The sequence below is a fragment of the Emys orbicularis genome, chromosome 2 (genome assembly GCF_028017835.1).
Source record: "Emys orbicularis isolate rEmyOrb1 chromosome 2, rEmyOrb1.hap1, whole genome shotgun sequence".
Lineage (NCBI taxonomy): Eukaryota > Metazoa > Chordata > Testudines > Emydidae > Emys > Emys orbicularis.
In genome coordinates this window covers 59,908,017-59,933,783 of record NC_088684.1, presented here as the reverse complement: position 1 = coordinate 59,933,783, position 25,767 = coordinate 59,908,017, and the positions used below count along the sequence as shown (strand labels likewise).

General features: G+C 40.2%; 1 protein-coding gene across 1 annotated transcript in view; it reads right to left on the bottom strand.

The window, feature by feature from the left end:
* Positions 1–25,767, bottom strand: part of SLCO5A1 (solute carrier organic anion transporter family member 5A1) — a 115,586-nt gene that overhangs the window by 28,722 nt on the left and 61,097 nt on the right. Inside the window, exons 3-4 of the mRNA XM_065399810.1 lie at positions 24,661–24,881; positions 7,442–7,606 (exon numbers count right to left, since the gene is read on the bottom strand). Coding sequence (XP_065255882.1) covers positions 7,442–7,606; positions 24,661–24,881 — 386 coding nt within the window. The remainder of the gene's footprint in view (positions 1–7,441; positions 7,607–24,660; positions 24,882–25,767) is intronic.

Below are 25,767 nucleotides of genomic sequence, written 5' to 3'. Positions count from 1 at the left end.
CCCCTTACTGCTCTGGGTAGTCCCCAGAACATCACAAGGAATGCAGATTGATCCAGTTTAATTAGTGAAATTCTGATGAAATTAGTTCAAATGTTGGGGTAAATCCTGCTTTTCTTACTCCTATGATGAGTCCCAGTGAAGTATATGTACTAATCCAAACCTTCAGGGCAGGACCAAACTTCATAAGCCTACCTCGTTCTAACAGCCTAATGAGTCTTTTTTCTAGGAGCTCTGTAAACTTTTATGGTCATAGACGCTAACCAGCTGATATCCAGATTCTGATATCTTTACTCATGTTGAGCATTACCATGTCTCATGAGTGGTCCCCTGGATTTTAACAGGACTACTTGAAGACTCACTGTGAATGAAGGTATCCAAATCTGGCCCTTAGCATTCCACCACTTGAAAGACTTGGCACTTAAAACTTAGAGCACAATAAACTTTAAGCCCTGACATGTTTATGGATAAGAACTGTGACTTTGCTGCTACGAACATCAATTGGTAGTGTTGTAGTGGGGCCACAGGCTAGCCCTATCTCCCAGTGCCCTGTGGATTTGCTAAACTGTGCAAAGTTCCTGTTTTTCCTAGCTTCTCCTGGCTCTCACTGCCCATTGCTTCTTATTGTACATCTTTAAGTGATGGTCTTGCTCAGGGAGATTCATTCAGCATCAAATGTGAATTTAGAAGCTTTCAGACAGTTGCATCCAGTGAAAGGGGGCAGAAAAAATCATGATAGGCGTTCTTTTTTTTTTTTTTTTTTAATGATGGGACATATAAAACAAAAGTCTACTGAAAAACATATTGTAATATAGCTGCAATCGTAACAGAACCTTCCCCTGCTTTACCCACAAACATTTGCAGAAGGCAATCTCTGTAACAAGTATGAGGTTGGAAATGTGAAAATAACTGTTAATAAATGTTACAAGCAATGCCACCATAATTACTACACCAACTGTGAACCTAAGATCTTAATAATAATTCTGTGTGGAATTAGAAAGACCTCTCAATCTCCCAACAGAGTGGGAGTTAATATTTTTAATTCTTTCTAAAAGAATGTCTCTTCTGAGGGAACAACTTCAGAGCTGTTAACTCCCAGGAGAATAAACAATTGGATATGAATGCAAGAAGGACATAATTCCAACTTTTTTACCCATTCTGAACATTTTCTCTCTCAATATTTATCAAAAGGACAAATAGCAAAATTATAACTTGATTAACTGTAGTAAGGCATTTGATACGGTCTCGCATGATATTAGTAAGGCATTTGATATGGTCTCGCATGATATTCTCATCGATAAACTAGGCAAATACAACTTAGATGGGGCTACTATAAGGTGGGTGCATAACTGGCTGGATAACCGTACTCAGAGAGTATTTATTAATGGTTCCCAATCCTGCTGGAAAGGTATAACGCATGGGGTTCCGCAGGGGTCTGTTTTGGGACCGGCTCCGTTCAATATCTTCATCAACGACTTAGATATTGACATAGAAAGTACGCTGATTAAGTTTGCAGATGATACCAAACTGGGAGAGATGGCAACTGCTTTGGAGGATAGGGTCAAAATTCAAAATGATCTGGACAAATTGGAGAAATGGTCTGAGGTAAACAGGATGAAGTTTAATAAAGACAAATGCAAAGTGCTCCACTTAGGAAGGAACAATCAGTTTCACACATACAGAATGGGAAGAGACTGTCTAGGAAGGAGTACGGCAGAAAGGGATCTAGGGGTTATAGTGGACCACAAGCTAAATATGAGTCAACAGTGTGATGCTGTTGCAAAAAAAGCAAACGTGATTCTGGGATGCATAAACAAGTGTGTTGTAAGCAAGACACGAGAAGTCATTCTTCTGCTCTACTCTGCGCTGGTTAGGCTTCAGCTGGAATATTGTGTCCAGTTCTGGGCACCGCATTTCAAGAAAGATGTGGAGAAATTGGAGAGGGTCCAGAGAAGAGCAACAAGAATGATAAAAGGTCTAGAGAACATGACCTATGAAGGAAGGCTGAAAGAATTGGGTCTGTTTAGTTTGGAAAAGAGAAGACTGAGAGGGGACATGATAGCAGTTTTCAGGTATCTAAAAGGGTGTCATAAGGAGGTGGGAGAAAACTTGTTCATCTTAGCCTCTAAGGGAACAAGAAGCAATGGGCTTAAACTGCAGCAAGGGAGGTTTAGGTTGGACCTTAGGAAAAAGTTCCTAATTGTCAGGGTGGTTAAACATTGGAATAAACTGCCTAGGGAGGTTGTGGAATCTCCATCTCTGGAGATATTTAAGAGTAGGTTAGATAAATGTCTATCAGGGATGGTTTACTCTAGACAGTATTTGGTCCTGCCATGAGGGCAGGGGACTGGACTAGATGACCTCTCGAGGTCCCTTCCAGTCCTAGAATCTATGAATCTATGAATCCACCAGGCCGTACCTGTTCTGAGGTAGGGCACAAACACAAGGATTGAAGAGCAGGACAATTTGGAACGCTCTTTAAGCATCGGTCCTCAGCTATATCAATTTACAGCAAGTCAGGATCTGGCCCTGTGTACTGTCCATCTTGTTGCTCTTCCCAACTTTCTGCAAAAATCCCCTCACACTATTTTATTCTCCTTCCCCACTCCCTATAATTTACCTTCATTCTTCCAGATACCTCCTTCTGACCCATCCTTTGCATTCAATATCCTCGCTACCTATTTCTGGCTTGGTTTTCAGTTATTACAGAAAGCTGTGCTGCTCTCCCATCCATTCTGGGTCAGATTGTCCTTAGAATAGGAGCTGAGGGGATAAGGAGAATGTTTGTCTCCCCTTCCCCCCACCCCCTCCACATTCATCCCACTCAGGCAAGAACTAGGGAACAATTGAAAACTGTGCACTCAAGGAGCACATGGACTTCTTCCTGTGTGTGTCCATCAGGGGGAAAAATTCACCCTTAAGGGAAGGGGACAGGAACACGCTGACCTGCAGCTAGTTGGTAGCACAGAGGGAAGCCTGCAGCAGCATACATTCACTCAGTATATCATGGGGCTTGGAATGCAATTTTGCCCCCTGTGCAAAGCAGAACTTGATACTTATATTTTTTTTCATACAGTGTATGTGAAATGGAAGGTAATAAACTATCAAAATAACATAGTCACTACTACAATGGCTCTTCCAGAGGAGCTTCCAAAGCAAAGCATATACAACTAATTGAGGTATTCATTTTTCACTTTCAAAGTCATATAATGGAACAAAACTGAGATTTGATAGTAAGCCATTGTACTTGCACTTTGCTTTATTTTACAATGATGATTTGGCATACAGGATTTTTTGTGTGTGCACAAAATATGATGCTGTATATAGTACCTAAGATCAGTTTTCAGTCAGTAATTTTTGGGCTCTGCCCTTTTTGCTGTTGTCAGAATGCTGCAGCACTTGAAGCTTTCCCACAGGAGAAAAGATAACAACAGCTACTAATAGTCTGCTTGCAGAAACCTGCAATATTTGCTCCCAGCATTGCATTTCCATAGGGAGTAGCAAAGAGATTTTAAAAATCAATTCTGTGTAAGTTGTACACTGCACCTTTTCTAGAAAAGAAGTAGAACCAGTTTACTGTATATTACTATATTTAGGAACAGTAGAAGTTACTAGTGAATGCAAAAGAGTTTAGATGGCAAAATATAACCCTCTTTCTTCACACACTTTTATAATCTACTGAATCATTTTCTCTTTTGAGCTGAAATTTTCCAAGTTTAGCCTCTGCTCTGAAGTCAACTTCTTGTTGTTTGTTTTTAGAAAGTTTAAGAGCTCTAGGTATTTTGGGTTTTGTAGTTCACTGTGGGTAGAAAAATTAAAGTTTTCGCATTTAAAAAATTCTAACCACTTTTTTTTTTTAAATAAACAAGACTACAGCAAAGGAAACTCAAGTTCAAAACTTGAAATCTGGCATGGATTTAATCCTCACTGAAGACTAATGCCTTTGCTTTGTTTGAGAAAAGAAATTGAATGAAATTTAACAAAGAGATGGCTGTTTGTAAATTGCCAATTGAAAATTCACTGTGCAAAATCTCAGTAGGTCTCCAGCTGGCCACACAAAGATAGATGCACCGAGCATATGTGTACAGCTAATTAAGTGCACATCTGAAGTGTAGATATTTTGGTTCAAAGAATTTACAAATTACACTGCAACTGAAGCTAGAAGAGCTTGTAAACTAATAGTACAAGTAATTTACAAGCTCCACTGGTGTCACTGAGTACACTGGCTACCTCCAAATCTTTTTCCTTCAAAAGAACTCTAGAAAAATTAAATGTTACTAAATAACTCTAGGAAATTACCCACCTGCCACAGTAGTAAGTGGGCAATAGAGGGGGGAACTGTGATTTTTTGAGAGTCACAATTACTTCCTGAGGATCTTCTCTGGGGCAGTGCAACTATACACTGCTCCATACTCAGGATACAGCAAAGGCTCAATCTAGTCCTAACTTTTGGGAATTTCCCAACCTTTGCGTATTTTGTCTCACATGAATGTTTTATTGGCACTCGTTCTTGTGTGTATACAGCCTCTAATGTGAGTTATGGGTCAATAATTCCATCAAAACTACCCATGATGCCATAAATCATGAGAGCAAAACTCCTAGTTTGTGTAACCACTAGAACCATCAGCAGGAATTAGCGTCCCATAAATCATAACTGCCATTATATTTTATATGAGAGACAAAGTAAGTAATATCTTTCATTGGACCAACTTCTGTTGGTAGAAAGGATAAGTTTCTGAGCTACCCAGATCTCTTCTTCAACTAACCTAGTGACTCTTCAGGAGACCTGAAGAAGAGCTCTGTGAAGCTCAAAAGCTTGTCCCTTCTACCCACAGATGGTCCAATAAAAAAATATTACCTCACCTACCTTGTGTCTCTCGTATCCTGGAACCAACACAACTACAACATCACTGCAAGCATCTGTATGATATAATTAATTAATTTCATGTCCTGCACAGGATGTCTCTCCCCGCTCCACAGGCTTCCACAGAAAACTCCCATTGCTGCTACTTCCCACTGTCCTGATCAGGATCCCAGAAAGACTGCTCTTTTTTTCCCACCGACCCCGGACTAGATAGACACCCAAGGTTCCAACTCAGATCCTCTTTCTCTCTGTCTCTCCATCTCACACTGCTTCCTCTCCTTTCCTGGATCCATGCAACCAGACAGTTTTCTCTCCTTCTCCTACAGTTCTCCCTTCTCTTCTGGAGTGATCATGCATGCCTAGTCCATTGGTACTTCACTCACCCGCTGGGGCATAGCCGGGGCTAGGAGGTGGGGAAGTGACTCCATTTTGAAGTTTGGAGTATTCGAATAATAGCCAGGGATTTGTTGTCACATTGCCTCCCAGTAAGATAGGAATTGCCACGCCAGATCAGATGAGTGGTCCATCTAGTTCAGTATCCTGTCTCTGATGGTGGCCAGTAACATGTGCTTCAGAGACAGATGGGGGGGGGGGGGAAACCTTGAAGTTGGCAATTATGGAATAGCTTGCCTATAGAGGAAGATTTTTCCTACCATTCTCAGTTAATGGTTGACATGTCCTGAAGCATGTGGATTTATTTCCCTCCCATTTTTTTAATCTCATTTAATGTAACTGGATATTCTATCATATAAATGTTCATCCCTGTTTTTAATCTTGCTAAACTCCTTGCTGAAATAATAATTTGTGACTATGAGTTTCATTGGGTCATTGTGCATCTCAAGAACTATGGAATTTTTAATGTATGTTGTACAGCAACAAACACGCTTGAACTGCTTCAGAACCAGGAAAAAATGGGAAAAGAGAATACCTTTAAGAGAATTAGTGTTTCTGACTACAGAAATGAAAAGATACTGAAAGTGAAAAGCTGGAATGTTTTTCCTTCTAAAATGGTGCATATTCAAAGAAGTTCAAAATAGGCTATGCAGGGAAAGATCAAGGCATATTATTGCTTGTTTTGTTATTATTTCTTCAATATTTCTAAGTACCAAAAATAGCGGTGGATGCCTTTCAAAGATATGGCCCCTACCCTGAAAGGCTTACAATTTAATAGTGGTGTGACAAAGGTGGCAGGGTGAATTACCAACAAAAACAGAGGGAAAAGGCAAGTGTAATCCATATTATACCAGCATGGACCTTTGTCTCCCTCTGGTGGCTGAATAACATAAGAGTTTTATGAGTGTGTTTCTGACTCCAAGTTACTGGGCCAGCTGTTTTCACTCAAACAGTGGAAAGTCATGCATTTAGCCCCAGAGTTTCTGGGTTCAATCCCCATAGATGGGCCCAACCAGGGGCTTTGTTACACAGGGAGGTATGTAACAGGTCCGTTACTCAGGGCGGAATGATCTTGATAGTTTTGTATTATTTTTTAAAATGTTGTGTTTCTCTCCCTTGGTTCTCAAAGGTGAGATGAAAGATGTGAGTTTTTAGGAGGGATTTGAACAAGGAGAGGGAGGTGGGCTGGTGAACAGGTTTGAGGAGGTCATTCCATGCATGGGAATGCAGGAGGCAGCTCAGAAGAAAGCACAAAGATGTTTGTGAGAGAAGGAAATGAGAGGAGTAGCAAAGGCTGCTTTCATCAGCAGAGTTAAGAGAGCAGGGCCAACACATGGTGCCCAATTCTGTAAATTATTCTGCGTAGGAGGCCCCTTGCACCACACAGAGCCCCAGTGAAATCAGTCAGGCTTCATGTAAGTGCATGGGGGTCTGCTCCCATGGAACAAATTACTGGACCGGGCTGTATAAGGTAGGACTTTTAAAGCACGGACAAAAGTTTGAACTGGATGCACGTTGCAATGGCGAGCTGGTGAAATCTCTCCAAGAGGGTGGGTACATAATTTAAGTGATGAGAGAGATGATTCTGGCAGCAGCATTGTGGATGGGCTGGATTGTGGCAAGGCTGTTATAAATAAATAAACGAGGAGGAGATTGCAATAGTCAAGGTGGAAGATGAATGAGTAGGGCATAGACAAGTCATTTGGTCACTGGACAGAAAGGAAGGGAGGGATATTGTAAAGGTTGAGGAGTACAAAGTAAAATTAGCTTTTAAGAAAATAATATTAAACAATATAAGAACTTATAAGACCTTTTAAACTAATGGCAGATTCTCTGTACCTTGCATGTGATCATGATGGTCACTTCTGACCCTAAGGTTTATGAGTGTGATGGTATTTCCCCATATTTTTTCCCCTCACAATAAAACTTTAATATAACCTAAAAAAATGGCAAGTTCTTCACTTGAACAAACCAAAAACAACAACATTTGGTTCACGTTTTATTAAACAAACATAGCAAACACCCACAGAACTACTGGAATTCTGAACCGAAAAAGTAAAGTTAGACATTATTTAGCTGGTAAGATTATCATTTTAAAGTGAGTTTTATTTTTTTCCTCTATTGCTTTTGTTTCAGTGGTCAGAAAATGATAAGCCTTTCAATGTTGTGCTAAAGGCAATGCCTTACCAGTGTAGATGCTGGCATTGGAAGCTGGTATGCCAAACTGTGACTCGATGAACTTGGGAATGAAGGTAATAAAAGCAGTAACAATGGCACTCTCAGCTGTGTATGACAAACTCACAAAAAGGAATGTCATGTTGCTTAAGATCCTGACAGCTGCTCTTGGAAGCTCTACAAAATGACAAAAACGACAAATAATATAATGTTATAAATAATGAATGGAAAACAAAACAAATTGACTTCCTTTGAGATGGACTGTAAATAATGGTTTCTTAACATTCAGCCATATTTGCTAAGTGAAAAAGAAAAGAGCATCTACAGTTTGGATTGGAAATATTTCCCTTTGTTCTTCTGCTACCTGAATGTACCCGTCTAGGCCCCTACTCCAGCCCTGCACAGGCATAGGAGAGCATTATAGCACATCTGCTTGCAGGAATAGAGGCTTTGGATGGTAGTGCTGAAATAGCAAAAAAGCAGGAATAGTTTTCAGTTATTTCAGAATTTCTTTGATGTATCTTTCACTTCTGAAGATACAAAATTCTGATGTTTCTGTACCAATAAGATTGTTTCTTGCACTCTACATTATCAAGATAGTCCACATAAATCAATCTACCACTTGTAGTATGTTAACATTTTATTGTAATTTTGCCTAAATAAACAAAGTTTTAAAAAATTGTATTTGGGATCCATTGATGATAATGCCATAATCTAGGAAGGTAACCAGTAGGATATAATATTTAGCCATATTTATTAATAACGCATGTAGATCTAACATACTGAAAGTTAAAAAATATTAATTAGTTGTATCAATAAACCACATATAAAAGTCCCAGAAGGAAAAAAAGAAAAAAACCTGTTAAGACTGAAAGCACATAACATACTCCTGGGGTAATTCTGTGCCTAAAAATTCTGTGCACAAAATGTTAAAATTCTGCAAATTTTATTTATCAAAATAGCACAATGTAATCACGCCAGTTTCAATTATTTTGGTAATTTATTTCAAAATACCTATCGGCAACTACGGCTGTAACAATACAGACAACAAAAAAAGATTTCCCAGGATTAGAAAGTTAAAAAAACTCCTATGACAACCCATTTCCTATTTCTCTGTCCCCTCCCTCCAGAGCCCAGCCACGCCCGCCCCCGGCCCAGATACCCACATCCCCTCACCCCCAGAGCCCAGCCGTGGGGTGCCCCCCAGCCCAGACACCCGCAACCCCCCCCCCGACCCCAGCGGCAGGGCCCTCCCAGCCCAGACACCCACACCCCTCCCTCCCCAGAGCCCAGCGGCAGGGCCCTCCCAGCCCAGACAACCACACCCCTCCCTCCCCAGAGCCCAACGGCAGGGCCCTCCCAGCCCAGACACCTGCACACACACACCCCAGAATCCTGCTGTAGAGTGCCCCCCCCAGCCCAAACACCTGCACCACTTCCCCTAAAAACCCAGTTGCGTCCCCCGCAGCCCAGACACCCACATCCCCTCTCCCCCAGAGCCAAGCTTCAGGCCCCCCCCAACCAAGACACCCTTGCCCCCAGAGCCCAGCCGTGGGCTACCCCCAGTTCAGATACCCTCACCACCTCCTGCCAGAGAGCCAGAGAGAGGAAAAAGCCTGATGCTGGGTCCCAGGCTTGTACAGAGTTTCCTGCATGCCACCTCCTTCCTTCAGGTCATACTGGGAACCACAACCACCTGGAATCCTCCAGCTCCCCCTTCCTGTTCCCACTGGCAGTGTCATAAGAACATAAGAATGGCCATACTGGGTCAGCCCAAAGGTCCAGCCCAGTATCCTGTCTACTGACAGTGGCCAATGCCAGGTGCCCCATTGGGAGTGAACCTAACAGGTAATGATCAAGTGATCTCTCTCCTGCCATCCATCTCCACCCTCTGACAAACACAGGCTAGGGACACCATTCCTTACCCATCCTGGCTAATAGCCATTAATGGACTTAACCTCCATGAATTTATCTAGTTCTCTTTTAAACCCTGTTATAGTCCTAGCCTTCACAACCTCCTCAGGCAAGGAGTTCCACAGGTTGACTGCGCGCTGTGTGAAGAAGAACTTCCTTTTATTTGTTTTAAACCTGCTGCCCATTAATTTAATTTGGTGGCCCCTAGTTCTTATATTATGGGAACAAGTAAATAACTTTTCCTTATTCACTTTCTCCACACCACTCATGATTTTATATACCTCTATCATATCGCCCCTTAGTCTCCTCTTTTCCAAGCTGAAAAGTCCTAGCCTCTTTAATCTCTCCTCATATGGGACCCGTTCCAAACCCCTAATCATTTTAGTTGCCCTTCTCTGAACCTTTTCTAATGCCAGTATATCTCTTTTGAGATGAGGAGACCACATCTGTACGCAGTATTCAAGATGTGGGCATACCATGGATTTATATAAGGGCAATAAAATATTCTCCGTCTTATTCTCTATCCCTTTTTGAATGATTCCTAACATCCTGTTTGTTTTTTTGACTGCCGCTGCACACGGCGTGGACGTCTTCGGAGAACTATCCACGATGACTCCAAGATCTGTATCTTGTGTCCTATTTGTGAACTGGAGAGTTGTGCTCCACTGCACACTTTAATGAGCTCTAGATTGAACATATTACAGAGGTGCTGAACAGTTGAGTTGTATGCTTGTTATAAAGCACTTGCTGTGGGGTTTAGTACTCTAAGGTCAAATCCTGCTCTCCTTGCTCAGTTGACTTCAGTTGGATTACTTGTATGAGCAAAGCAAGACAGATTTAGGCCCTTGTCATTTCAAAAGTGGTCAGGCTGCAAATCAACATGTCTGTCTGCATCCAATTTTAATCTCTTCTAGTCCTCCAAAATTCTAGTAAATCAATTATAGATGGGAGGATTTATCATTTTGATCCAGTTTCAAATGTTTTCTTGCGAGCTTTACAAAGAAAAGTATTAAACTTTAAATATAAAATTTGGTGGAAAGAATTAATCCATAAATTGTGCTAAGAAGCTTTCATTTATTTTGAAACATAAGTGTTCTAGACTAGACAAGGCAGTTAAGCCTGCATCACTGTTATTGAACATTTATGATACTGCAATGTCAAAACAGAAAGAAATAAGGTGACATTGGGGAAGGAAGATAAGGTATCTATGCAAATGTAAGGAGATGGTGTTACAGTTTCATGACAATGCCAAAAATATATCAATAAACATTTTTGGAAATCAAATTAGAATGACAAGGACGAAAAGGAAACACTTCTAAAATCTTATGACAGCTATATTACAGATTCAAGACATAAAAATACAAGTTTATCATACATTCAAAAGGAAATTTAAGAGAAAAATATCCAATTCACTACAATAGCATTAACTCCTAGTGTATCTCCCATTCCTCAGTCTGTGGGGTGATTTTTAAAGGGGCTGGTTGCCTGTCAATGTTAATTATAGCCCTAACTCGGCCAATTTTTTAAAATAATTTTGGAAGGGCCTCAGATATCACAGCAGAGGGTCGGGGCTCCCAGGGGCAGCCTAGCTTTGAAGAGAACCGCTACTATTGGGCTGGTGGAGGGGAGCAGTACAAAGGGTACCCCTGAGATAAGGTGGAGAACCAAGAAACTAATTTTCCCTCAAAACCTGGATTAATAAGGAAGAGAAGCAGAACAGGCACCAGTGCACCCCACCAGCAACCACGCAGCCATAACCGCCCCCAATTTTTGCTGGGCAAAACATGGACTATATTCTGTTCATTCTAACTTCCAGAACAATGGCCACCACAGATAGTTTATCATCATAATAAAAGGACTGTTCTAAGTATTATCTCTAGAAATAAGATGAAACCAAGCAGTTGAAGCTGAACTCTGGACCCAGGATTGAATCACAGTATCTCTATAAAATGCCAAATCCAAATCTCACAACACTTGGCAAAGTTCATAGTTCAATCTACATGGTGAAACTCAGTTTCAGGAGTGTTTGGATTCAGGATTTTGGTATAGCTCATTATAGAGATACTAAATTGATATTTTGTGCTGGACTTCTGATCTGGGGTTTTAATTTGAATACATTTTTAGTTACATCTCTCAGGTTACTGAGAGTTCAATTTAATATGCTAAAGTTCATTATTATTTAAAAACTAGCAGCTTTATTGAATATATCCTTTTGGGTTGCATGTCTACATAGGGCTAAGTAAAACTCTAAATGTCCTGTACCATGCATATAAAACCTGTGATAGATTCTTCAGAGGCAAACTCTCATTTGATTATTCCAAATTATTGGCTTGAAACAGAGAGATTTTTTTCTGGACATTATACAATACAAGTCACCTCCTAACAGCCTCGGGCTCCAGCTATATAACTTAATATCAGTATGAGCCACAGTTCTCTGGAAATTGAACTACAGTTCTCTAGCACAGAGGACAAAGTTAGTGCAAATTAAACAAAGCCACTATGAAAATAAAATGCACATCCAAAATTAGGTTTTCACTACTATCCTAACATGACAAAAACAAAACTCTGTCTGGCAGAAGCTTTATAAAGTTTAATTACATTATGAATAAAAAAAACTACATAAAATGGGTAGAGTAAGCAAAAAAATTGAAAATAGCTAAATTTGACAGTCATAATAATTATTTAAGATCAGACAATATGTTGGAATTGTGGGTATAAAATAATGGATCCTTAAAGTCTTTACAATATCCAAGTGTCCAATATTTCAATTATTATCTTTATTTTTGTAAGGTTTGTGGCAATCAACAGCTTATCACAGGCCTAGTCTTTTGCTTCAGAGATGTCATTAAACCTTTTGAAATCCTACTGTTGTTTCTTATTACAACAAAAATATTAGCACTTATTTTTGCATAATGCACATCAATGGCACAAATGTAAGAAGACTGTTGTTTAACAAGCACTTGCGGTCTTCCACCATTTTGTCATTTGCTAAGGATGCCCTTTCATTCCCTAACCATGTAAAAAGAGGATGTGGAAGAAAACAAAATAAATCTCTATCAGTTACATTACTTGTAAAAAATTCACCCTTATAACATCAATACATACAAGCCACTCTATTTACTCCTGGGGGAATTCTGCACACAAAAATTAAAAATTCCGCAACAAAAAATTAACAATTTTGCGCACAATATTTTAAAATTCTGCATATTTTATTTGTCAAAATAACACAATATAATTACACCAATTACAATTATTTTTTGTCATTTATTTCAAAATACCCGTCAGCAAGTATGTCTGTAACAATACAGATTCAGGAAATGTTTTTTGACAAATAGATTCCTTAGTAGGCATATTAATACAGAACTCTGAGTAATAATTCATTTAAACTACAATAAAGAACCGTATTTCCCGCACCCCTCAGAAGTAGTGCAAAGGCTTGGGGGAGTCAGGGGGTGACGGAGCAGCTGAGGGAGAGGGAAGTAAATTGCTGGGAAGGAACCTGGGCCGTTTTTTTTTATTTAAATCAGATTTTTTTGATAAAATGCTTTTTGAAGAAAAAAAAATATCTAAAGATACATATAGCTCAAAGATATCTCATCATGGAATAGGGATTATAAATTCTAATTCTATAGTATGAGACAATATATTCATGTAATGTTTAAGAAAAGTTTTGTAAATGAATTCCAATAGTTCATGCATTAGGGACCCAATCTTATGGGGCTACAGGGGCATCTGTATAGATTATTTGGGTTAATCTTTCTATCTACCCAATGGGACTCAGTGCTCAGTCTAGAAGATATTATCCGAGATGCTTAGTTTTGCAGTTCTCAAACTGTAGATTTGTGTCTCCAGAGATAACATGCTTGTTAACAGCAAAAATGCTTTTAAATAAATAAATAATATATAGAGGTGAGAAATAACAGACCTCAACCCTATTGTCCCTCTGCAAATTTGTGTACACAGAGTCAATCCCTTAACTCTCTCTAAAAGTGCAAAGTTTCAAAAAGTTCAATGAATAGAAGATTATTGGGGGCAGAATAGAACTGGACAAGGAGAAGAAGTCTGGAGATAAATGTGAGAAGGGAGGGACAGGCAGTAGAAACAAAAGTAAAACTGTTTGAGCAGCATATTCCAGAAGTCTTGAGGTCTTTCTGAGTGTAGCCTTCATTGATTTGAGACCTACTATACCATTCTCTCACTAAAAGAGAAAACCTATAATGGCAGCAGGCCGTAAAAGAGACCCAGTTTGGGAATATTTTAATGAAGTTCCTCTACCTGTGGGTAAGACAGGCATGAGTGCAAAATGCAAACCGTGCCACAAAGAAATGCAAGGCCTGGTTGCCCGAATGAAACAACATCATGAAGTGTTTCTTCTCAGGAGGAAGCTGCATTGAAGATGATGAAAGAAACATGTCTGAACACGCAGGATCTTCAGGTTGGTAAACTTTTTTATTTCATACTTCTTTCTTAAGGACTGCTTGTCTTCCTTCTGGACTATTCTTGAATTCTCAAGTTTGAGCAAAAAATAGAGTTGTTACGCTATGGTACTATCATTTTAGATACAGTTGTGATAAAAAATAAATAGCTGAAATAGGCAGATCTTCCTTTTACAATTTCACCTTTAAAGTACTACTGTCAGTGAATACAATGAGTAATACTAAATGAGCAGTATGGTAATAATAATTAAATAACTGCATTGACTTATTTTGTTTAGGAGAATCCATCATACAGGATTCTGAAGACAATCCACCATCAAGATCACCATCATTTTCTATAGTTTCAGAGTTATCTGCCAATGATAGTGTTTCAGTCACATCATGTATGTCACATAGCCAGTAAATCACCTGTAGCAAAAAAATAAGATAAGAACCAGCAGATTACAAAAAAGAGGTAATTGATGAAAATATTGCCCGGTTTGTTTATGCAACAAACTCTCCTTTCCGTATGACTGAGAACCCACACTTCATTAACATGGTTCAGTCATTAAGACTAGGATATAGTCCACCCAACAGAGCAGATGTCGCAGGCAAATTGCTGGATAAAGTGTATGAAAGAAAAATTGAACAGTGTGCAAAAGATCTAAAGGGTGAAATTGTTAACCTGAATCTTGATGGGTGAAGCAATGCTCACAATGATCCTGTTGTATCTGCTTGTGTGACAACAGAAGAAGGGAATGTCTTCCTTACAGAAACAATTAATAGATCAGAAAATGCACACACAGCAGAATAATTACAAGTAGTAACAGTAAAAGCTATAACAAACTGTGAAAAAATATTCAAATGTCTAGTATGCAGCTTGATCACAGACAATGCTGCATATGTATCCACGATGAGAAGAAATTTAGAAGAGAGAGAGAAGAGAGTCCCAAGCTAATAACATACGGTTGCAGTGCTCATCTGATGCACCTCCTATCCAAAGACTTTAGTGTTCCAGAAATAAAGGCTAATGTTGTTGAAATTGCAAAATACTTCCGTAACAACCACTTTGCAGCAGCTGCACTGAAAAAAGTGGGAGGAAGCAAGCTAACTCTCCCACGAGACGTGCGATGGAACTCAATAGTGGACTGTTTTGAACACTATATCAAGAACTGGCCTAATCTGATGAAAATTTGTGAACAAAATCGTGAAAAAATAGATGGCACTGTCACAGCCAAAGTTCTCAACATTGGGTTTAAGAGAAACGTTGAACACATGCTGAGTACCCTGAAGCCTATTTCTGTAGCCTTAAACAAAATGCAGGGAAATAGCTGTTTTATTTTTGATGCTCTTGAAATGTGGAAGGAACTGAGTGAGATCTTAAAAAGAGAAATATGCAATGACAGAGTTAAATTACAAGCATTAAAAAAACGAATGGGACAAGCCCTATCTCCAGCTCATTTTCTTGCAAATATTCTCTCAATACTTGGTACCAGGGTCAAACCTTAACTGCTGAAGAAGAGGAGTTGGCTATGACATGGACATCCAGCAATCATCTCTCCATAATGCCAGCTATAATAAACTTCAGAGCTAAGGGTGAACCATTCAAGAAATATGTTTGTTGATGATGTTTTAAAGAAAGTCATACCAGTGAACTGGTGGAAGTCACTGAAGCACTTGGATTCAGAGACTGTTGAAGTGATAATCTCACTTTTAACAGCAGTAGGGTCTTCTGACGGTGTAGAAAGAATATTTTCTTCCTTTGGACTAATTCATTCCAAATTGAGAAATCGTTTGGGACCTGAAAAAGCAGGAAAGCTTGTTTTTCTTTTCCAGATTATGAACGAACAGGTGAATGAAGGTGAAGACGACTGAGTTAGCTGCAGAAGCCAATATTTTAAGTTTCTCATGTTGACCTGGCTGACATAGTCGATTTAATTTTTGTTTTTTTAATATTTCATTAAAATTGTTTTTAACTAAAATAGTTAAACAAAAACAAACCTGATTTTAAAATACTTGAATGTTTAACTAAATTCAAAAATTCATATGCATGTTTTGTTAAAATATTATATGTTTGCTGTTGAAGAAAAATATCCAGAATACATAATGTTGTTGTTTTAGGCCAGGACTACACTACCGCAGTAGTTCGACGGCTGGCAATCGAAGTTCCGGGTTCGATTTATCGCGTCTGGTCTGGACGCGATAAATCGATCCCGGAAGCGCTCGCCGTCGACTGCGGTACTCCAGCTCGGCGAGAGGAGTACCGCGGAGTCGACGGGGAGCCTGCCTGCCGCGTGTGGACCGCGTCTGAACCACGGTAAGTTCGAACTAAGGTATGTCGACTTCAGCTACGTTATTCACGTAGCTGAAGTTGCGTACCTTAGTTCGAATTTGGGGGTTAGTGTAGACCAGGCCTTAGTTAAATAAAACAATTTAAATGTCTGTCTGGTGATGTTTTCCTCCTAATACAGCATGGCAAGAAAATCCTCCAAATATTAATGAGATAGTTCACCTCCCAATGACTTCATAAATATCTGCTTCAATTACCTTTGGTAAATGAAATAACCAAACAATCATTCATTTTCTGATAGAGCTGTAAAACTAATCCAAAAAGTTTTCAAAATAAATCACTTTAAAAATGTAGTGTACCTTCTAAAAATGAAACCTACATCTATCTCTGAGTTGTGAAGACTATGTATTAAGGTTATAACAACCAACAAGAATGCACTTTTATGTAGAAATCCATGATTAAATTGAGTCTTCTGACTAGTGATTTAAATCCACCCTGAACCTGGGTGTCAATTTGGAGGGTTGTTGGGTATGGGTGGAAAAAGGATGGAACAGGATTTGGGGGGGGGGGCAGGGAGGAATTGTTAGGAAGCTTCCCCCATGGAGACCCTGACTGACCCCTACCCTATCCCATTTAGTCAGGCACATCTGCCCCTGTCCCCAAGTGTTCCTGCACCCCCATGTGTCCTTGCACCCCCTGTCCACGTGTCCCTCCACCCCCACTCAGACACCCACTTCTCCCATCCTCATGTGGCCCTGCACCTCCCCCGTCCCCATGTGTCTCTGTGCCCCCATCCAGCCAATCCCCTGTCTCTATGGGTCCCTGTCCCCATGCGTCTCTGTACCCCCACCCAGCATCTCCCCTGTCCCTATGTAGCTCTGCACCCCTTCCCCCATCACCATGTGGCCCTGGACCTCCCTCACCCTGGGGCCCTTTGCCTCCACTCCCATTCAGCCCCTGCCCCAGTCTGTCCTCCCCCACTAGCCCTTATGAGTCCCTGTCTGACCCCCCAGCATCCCATGCTGTCTGTCTCCCCATAGCCCCTGTGTCCTAACCTGGCTCGCTATGAAGAAGGCAGCTCTTTCTCTTCCCTAGCTGGCGGGGAACTGCTGCTTTGTTCTAGCACCACAACGCCCTCTGGGGGGCAAAAGGTAGAACTGAAGAAGTTATTTTCTGCTGGAAGCTGCTGCTATTCTTAAACCAGAGCACCTTTTGGTGGGCAAAAGGTGGCACTGCAGCACCATTTCAGCAGAAGCTTTTTTCTGCGTAAAAAAATAAAAATATGCGCAGCTCATTAATTATGCACACACACAGTAGCACAGAATTCCCCCAGGAGTATCTAATATGTAATAACTCAGCTGTACATTTTCACATTAACTCACTGCCATAACTGTGAGAGAGAGCCTATTTCTTGAATAACACCAATAAGTAACTAAATATAAATTAGAACTAGCCTTCCTGGACTAGTCTGATAGCACTGGTCTACAATTTTTGGTCTACAATTTCCAAATCCCTGACAAGGTCCTTCAGTTCACCTTGTGTTATGAGGTGTGGTTCAGAGGAGGAGGATGGGAGAAAATGTGGGTCCTGTGACATTGATGGTTCAGGACCAGAAGTTTCATCCTCTTCCTCTTCCTCGTCTGACTCAAGTGAGAATGATTCTGGTGCATCAGGAACCAGCAGTCCTTCTCCGTGGGGTACTGGGCGTATAGCTGATGGAATGTTTGGATAATGCACAGTCCACTTTTTCTTCTTTGACACACCTTTCCCAACTGGAGGCACCATGCAGAAGTAACAATTGCTGGTATGATCTGTTGGCTCTCTCCAAATCATTGGCACTGCAAAAGGCATAGATTTCCTTTTCTTGTTCAACCACTGGCGAAGATTTGTTGCACAAGTCTTGCAGCATATGTGTGGGGCCCACCTCTTGTCCTGATCTCCAATTTTGCAGCCAAAATAAAGGTGATAGGCTTTCTTAACCATAGTGGTTATACTGCGCTTTTGTGATGCAAAAGTCACTTCACCACAAACATAGCAGAAGTTATCTGCACTGTTCACACAAGTACGAGGCATCTCTGCACACTTTAGCTAAACAGAAATGTGTCCCTTTGCAAAATCAAACACTGACAAATAAGAGAGCACGACACTGTATGCTTTCTAGAGCTGATATAGGGCAATTTGTTCAGCAGAGTGATGTAAGCTTCGTTATGATTGCATCATCCATGACTTCTAGGAATAACATGATGCAATTCATATCATGTATGATGCAATACCAGCTTCAGATTGCATCATTCATTGTTTTGCCTAAAAAGCAAGTACTGTCCAAACCCAGTCATAGATTTATTCATAGATCCAGTCAAAGATGTATTGTAGTCATTTCTGGTTTAAATTGAGATCCCTTCCCTTTATAACTCACTTATCCTCCGCCATTCCCAAGTCAAGGGTCGTATATACTGACCCAATAGCATATCTTGAAAACTAGAGCCAATCAACAATTTTAAGCATCATTTTCGTTCTCAGTGACCCAGAATTAGTAAAGTTTGACTACATTTATTTCAGAAGCATTTTGGCTGTAGAGCAGTGTAGTCCACTGGTGATTTTTTCTCTTCCTGAGTTTTGAGCATATCTATCTGTCTATATTATAATCAGCATTTCATTTTCTGTAATTGATGTGTCAGACCACTGCTTGACTAACTGTCATGGAAAAGCAGTTGTAAATACTACCCTAGAGAAGTTCCTAAATCATGGTAAACAGAATGGGAAAGAAATTTAAACTACTTCAGTAATTTCATTCCAAGTTAATCACAGTTTTTCTTAACTGCAATATTTCTTTTATCCCTATTCCTGGGCAGTACAGAGCAGAGGGGACCCAACTCTAACATAACTGAGCCAGATGACCAAGAGAGTATAGTGTTCCCTTTACAGCATTATCTCCTTGCAGGCCCACAGGAAATCCCTTTTTAAGGTATACAGGAACATAGTCAGAGGGCCACTCCGTAGATGTCCCTGTGGATATGCCCATATCTCTGGTATTAGGGGGCCAAATTCCATTCGATTTTACAGAGACAACCTCTATCACCATTCCCCATGGGACAATTTGAAAATAATGTTTGAGATTTCATTTGGAATTTTTTGTCCCCCATTCACGTTTGGGATGGCCTGATCCCTAATATTTATATAAATGGAAAAAACCTAACATTGGCTAAGGTTGCACCTTATTATGTCAGACACATGTTAGCACTGTGAATGGGTATATTAAACGCAAGTATTAAATTCTACAATGATTCTTTGCCAGGTGTTTCATTATCTGTTCTATATCAGTGCAATCATTTAAACTAGCTCTCGTAAGGATTTTCGGGACAGGTCTTAATGCACTTGGGGAGCAGCCAGACAGCTGAATAGACCATAATATTGCATGCCATATATGGAGGTTTGGAGTAAATTTTATTATTATTTATTTGTATTGCCATAACAACTAGAGGCTCCAATCAAGATAGGGCCCCATTGTGTTAGGCACTGTACAAACATATTATGGGGCACAGTCCTTGTCTATTTAGATTGTAAACACTTCAAAGCAAGACAGATCAAGGATGGGAATAGAAACAGAAGTATAGAGAGGTGAAGTGATGCGCCCAAGAACAGGACAGTGGCAGAACCAGGAGTAGAACCCAGATCTCCTGACTTCCAGTCCAAGTGTCTATTGAATTCCTGACATTTGCTATTTTAATAGAAGACCTCAGGCAATGAGCCAGTAGTGTGTTTCTCCCTTGTCTTCTGACTTTTGCTGAGTAATATTTGCCCATTATAGAAAATGAAATTGAACTCTTTCTAGGTGCAGGACTGAAGTCTGGCTCTAGCAAGATCTAACCCGGCAGTTCTGAAACTTTTGCTTGTGTTCTCACATATAATGGACTATCAGCATGCTGCCATTCTCTTGTGCAAAAGTGATTGGAAACAGTATGAAATAGAGGACTGGGAGATGTGTAAACTCCAAAGTTCAGGACTGTCTGGATCCAGGCCCATTTCTATTTAAAATATATAATTTAGAAAGAAAAGCAGAGATTATGATATAAATGCACTTAATTGATGTACCTGAAGAGTTTATAGCATGTTTAAACTCAGTACAGTATTTATCTTCTATACCATGCCAGCTGCAGGTTAATTAATCTAATTGAACAGTATGCTTAGCTGAGGTAATTGCTGAAGGGCATGCAGGCACAGTGCCATGTTATGAAACTATGCAACCTACATAGTAAAAGGAAAACTGTGAGTCCATCTGTTTGTGTTCATGATTTATCGGCACTTATGGGATCAAACCTTGGTTTATATATTATACACCTGCTCTGGCCCAAGATATTTACACTGTGCAGTGCTCTCTATTTTCCTTCATATGTTATACCCAATTTTCTCTTTTCTCCATTCCTTTTTTTTTTTTTCTTCTCCTGAGTTTGGCTTGGACTTCTCCTCAAGAGTTTAAACTGTGTTTGTCCTTTGCAGTTTTTGGGGTTGTGTTTTGGTTGTTTTGGGGTTTTTTGGTTTTTTTTTTTTTTTTTTTGCTTGCAAGGGCTTAGATCCACAAAAGGACTTCTGCTCCTAATTCCATCATTTAGGTGCCACTGAAACTCTTAAAACCCCTGCTCCACTACTGCCTAGTTATGGAGACTCCTAAAATCCCTTGGTGCTTACATTTTTTAATGTTAAAGTCCCCTGAGCAACTACATTTATGCTGCTGGGCATGTGCACAATGCCTCAGTTTAGGCACAGAGTGCCTACTTCACACCTAAGCCTCAGCAGGACCCTCAAACCACATGAAGATCAGCTTTCCCACACCTATCTTGCCTGCAGGGCCCGATCCAGTAGGCAATCTCTCAGAGGTGAGTGCCCTAAGCACTGGACTATAGAGTCATACTGTCTCTCTGGTCCAATGCATATTTTTTATACAAAGTGGAATGGCTTCAAGAGGAGAGATAGAGAGACCCCCTCCCATCAGAATATCCCATAATCCATATATTAAGGCACTCACCTGAGAGCTATGAAACCTATGTTCAAATCCCTTCTCCTCATCAGGTAGAGGAAGGAATTGAATAAAGGTCTCTCACATCCTGGGTGAGTTCCCTAGCCACTGAGCTAAAGGCTATATGGGAGGCCACCTGCTTCCCCACCCTTGTCCATTTTGTGTGGATTTAGATGTGTGCTGCCACCGTTTTTACAAGGAACGGGTTAGGCACCTGACTCGAAGAATGTTCCCGACTATGGATCCCAAGTGGAGACAGTCGCCTCCCTGCAGCTTGGATTTAGGCACCTAATGCCATCAGATTTACAAGGCTTAGGATACACTCCTCTCCCCTGCATCTGCTGTTGGCTAGTTTAGGCTACTCCCCACTCACCATGCTGGATTTTGTGGGATCCCATTCCTAGGTGCCTATCTCTTCCAATGCACTATATATACAGCCTAGGGGCCTAACATTGTGTGTATGGATTCCACTGGGTGGGCACCTGCCTAAAACTCAGGCATTGCAACTTTGAGCACTGTAACACCTGAGCCCCTTTTTGGAATTGGGCCAAAATAATTAGAGAGAGACTGATCAAAATTTCCACACTCCTAAGATGCACTGTCATTGTTATAGTACCCACTAAATTTCAGGTCTGCAGATTGTACAGAACATTGTTATCCTCATCAGAAGTATTTAATTAGCATTACAGATGGGTTGGCAAAATCTCTTGCTAGGTGGCCGCACGTCCCCCTAAATATGGAGATTAGTGACTCAGTCTATTCTTACTGGCCACACTTCTGTTCTAAGCCATTTTTAAAATATCATTACCTCCCTATTTTAAAATGATATAGCTCAGATTTCTGGAACAAAGATACTTATTTGGTGGGAAAGGGCATAATAGAAGAAACTGCTAGGTGTTGCTTCTCCGATACAATGAGAAAGGGCTTGTATAATTGTAAGTTTGTTATTTTTCCCCACTATGGGTGAAATTCGCCCTAATTCAAAGGCTTGAGGAAGGGTCTCAGCATTGCATAAGCCCCACTTAAACCTCGCATTAACCCCAGCAGCGCTTAAACGGTGATGAATTCCTCATTCAGGCCTGCTGTCCTTCAGTGAGCTGCATCTTGTTTGAAAAGCTATCATGATTTAAGGCAAATCTCTCTTCCTTGAGCAATCTCAACTTGTTCAACATCTTTCTGACCTCCAAAATACAGTGCAGTTCTTAACTGTTCCACATGGTGAATCTCTCCTGTGGTGAAACTGAAAAGTTTTAATGCAATGGCCAATACTGAGGTGACTTACTAATGTTTTCAGTGGAAAAAAAATTGTGAATTGGTCCCTATACAGTATGTACCATTGTTATATGTAGTTAGGATGAGTATATGAAACAGAAGGAAATATGAAACTAGTTGTTATTTCTTCACAGTAAGTATCTAGAAGGATCTCTCTAAAAAAAGTATTTGTTTTTCTTCCTTATTGTGACCAGCTGCCTGTACAAACAGAACAGGTCCTTCATCTTAAAATATTATGCAGTTTGAGAGACTTGGGCATGTCATGCTGATGAAGAAGACGTTCAACAGGAAATGTGCTCATGTTTCCCAGACCTCCCCCGAGCTAGTGACACACTCTGGACCTCCCCAGAAAGCTCAGAATTACTTCTGCCAATGGCATGCCCCTAGTGCCTGAAGAAAGAAATCCAACTGACTACATCGACTTGTGAAAATGATTTTACCTAATAAAAGCCACTACTGCTGTGCAGATAGCAGTCTCTAGAGAAGTAACTACATCCAATTATTTGGCTCTGAATCCATTATCTTTTGAGCCCCTCTGAATGCACCATTGTGTCATCACTATTCACCTCTGATTGAGACACAAAATGAGGGAAGTCCTAAAGAATGGGATCTTGTACATCTGTCTTGTTTGCAATGCACATCTGGTAATGACCCAGTTATTTGCTGCCAAGACAACCAGCACACAACACAATTATGGCTCTTTTGACTTTCCATTCTTTTATCAATTTTCCACAGAGACTAACAGGACTTGCAGCTGCTATAACTATATGCATCTGAGAGATAGCAAATGCCTTGCAAAGAAAGGTATTACGTATGTGGGCGGATGCTCCTTACAATTAAATTAGAGAATACCACTAGTATGGTTAACCCATTGTCTAATAGCTAAAAGAAATGGTTAAAAGAACAGATTATTAATAAATATGTGATCAAAATTCAGGATTGTCACCAACACTAAGAGCAATTGTAACATTCAGTCCAGTGCTAACTAAACATCTAGGCTATGTCTACCCAGCAATTAAACAACTGCAGCTCGCCCAGGTCAGCTGACTCGGGCTCACAAGACTTGGGCTCCGGGGCTATAAAACTGCAGTGTCGATGTTCAGGCTCAGGCTCCACCCGCAGCTGGTGCAGGTCAGCTGACATGGACCAGCCCTGGGTGTTTAACTGCTGTGCAGGCATACCCTTAGAGTCTGGAGTTCAAATTCTGTCTAATGGCACAATGACAGGAGCTTTCAGAGTCTCTTCATAGTTCCCATTGTGCTAGTCAAAAAACTGCCACAAACTTAGCACCTTTAACAGCCACTTCACAGGTACCCAAAATTAGAACAGCAAGAGTATAGAGACCCAGATGGATTCACAGAACTGTAGAAGAAATCTTGTCCTGTACCATTCCATGTTATGCCTTACTTAACCCTATGCTATCAATCTCTCTTTCATGAGCTCTAAATTCACTCATTTTTTTAAAAGTGACACTATTGCCTTTCTTCCGGTTACATTTCAACAAAGGTTAGACTTTACAGTAATAGTGTTATTGAATAAAATGTAAGTCTAGTATAATTACCGGTGGATCTCTTTGCTTTAGCGAGTATTATTATTATTTCCTGATTTCAGAACCTGACAGAAACGTAGCACTCTGAAAGTAGACACATAGAAACTTAACATCGAACTGGCAGAAAATTTATATGGAATAATATCATATTCCACAATTTATTGCCCCAAGATAAGAAAAGATGATGACCAAGGATTCCTTTCCCTATTTTTGACAGACTATAACAAGTAAGAGGAGCACTTTATTCCAATGAGAATAATATGGCTTCAGTGAAGATGTCTATATTTACATTAAAGATTGTGACGCACTCAGATACTATGATAATGGAGGTCATATAAGAAAGTAAAGTAAATAAATAGATAGACAGATATTGTTTAGGCAAGTTAAAAAGCTGTAGAAAAAAACTATTCATTTTTTTCTGTCTAGTTACAGAAAATACCTTTGTTAAAGGTAGACATTTGTTAAAACAAAGCAAATATGTTACCTTTCTGCAGCTAAATACTAAACACACTGTGATAATTTAAGGAAAAGGTATTCATATTACTGTGCATTCGGCATTCAGTATGCCAATCATAACTGTACTTTATAATTAGAAGAACAGACCATCTATTAAAACTTTTCTCCTCATATAAATATCCATCTCTTTTTAATATCAACAAGTATAATATGGTCAAATTCTGCCCTCAGTTAAATTCATGCACGTCCAGAATATAGCCCTGTGTATGATCTTAAACCCTATTGTACATGTGATCCTTTAAAAAAATATATACACTTTACCTTTAACATTCTTTCCAAATCCCATAGAAGCAGGAATTGAACTATCCACTTGTCTTTTGCTGTTTGTTTTCTCTTTCATGACATCATCATCACTTGAAATGTCATCAGAGCTAATTTTCTTTTTCTTCTTTTTCTGTCGAGGTGGGAGTTTTTTTGGGAAAGTAAACATTGGGAATATAACAAGGAGCATTGCAATGGCACAAAGGAGGAATCCACTCCACCTAAAGTGAGGAAATACGAGTAACAGTTGAGAGCTAATGCATTATGTGGAACAAAAATAACAAAGAAAACTATGTGGCTATCACTTTCTGTAACTAGACAGAAAACCATATTTTGTGCTAATGTTTGGAAAACCAGTACAAATATTAACAGAACAGAAGAGTCAACACAAAGCTTCTTCTGGGGTACTGAATGCAAAATGAAATCAAAGGGAGCATCTATTAAGAACACCACCATCATTCAGTTTCAACAATACTGTACCAAATACTGAGGGGACAGACTTTATTCAGGTTTACTTAGCTCAAACTCAGGCAAATTCCCACTGAAATTAATGGGAATTTGCCAGATTAAAAAATGGACCTTTGGAGACCCGAGCCCAGGGTTCCCTTATGCACAGATGGCTCTCTACTTTCCCATAGGCAGAAGGTATGATCAAGCATCTATAGAAAAGCACAGCCTCATTCTCCTGGATCACACTGAAGGCGTCTTGCAGGGCTGGGGATCAGAAGTGTGTAGGACGGAGGTCAATGGCTGCAGGAATGCAGATCATCCTCCCTGGAGCCAGTAGTGGAGCCAGGTTTTGAGCAGTGGCAGAACCAAGAGGGACAATGGGTCCTCAGTAGTGCCACTTTCAGTTATACCTACTAGCTTGAAAAGGTGCCACAAATACAACTAAAGGTCAATGGTCGGGGGAAGGGGAGGATGTCACCCCCCTGCCAGCCACTCTATAAGCCCTGCCACTGCCTAGAGCCCATAAGCTTTATTAACTTTCTCCAGGATCCCCCTCCATGCAGGGAATCTTCATCAAAAAGGGATTTTAGGGACAGGTGCCAGATGGTGAATCCCACACTGGTAGCCATATGGCACCAGAGCAGGGAATATAGGATC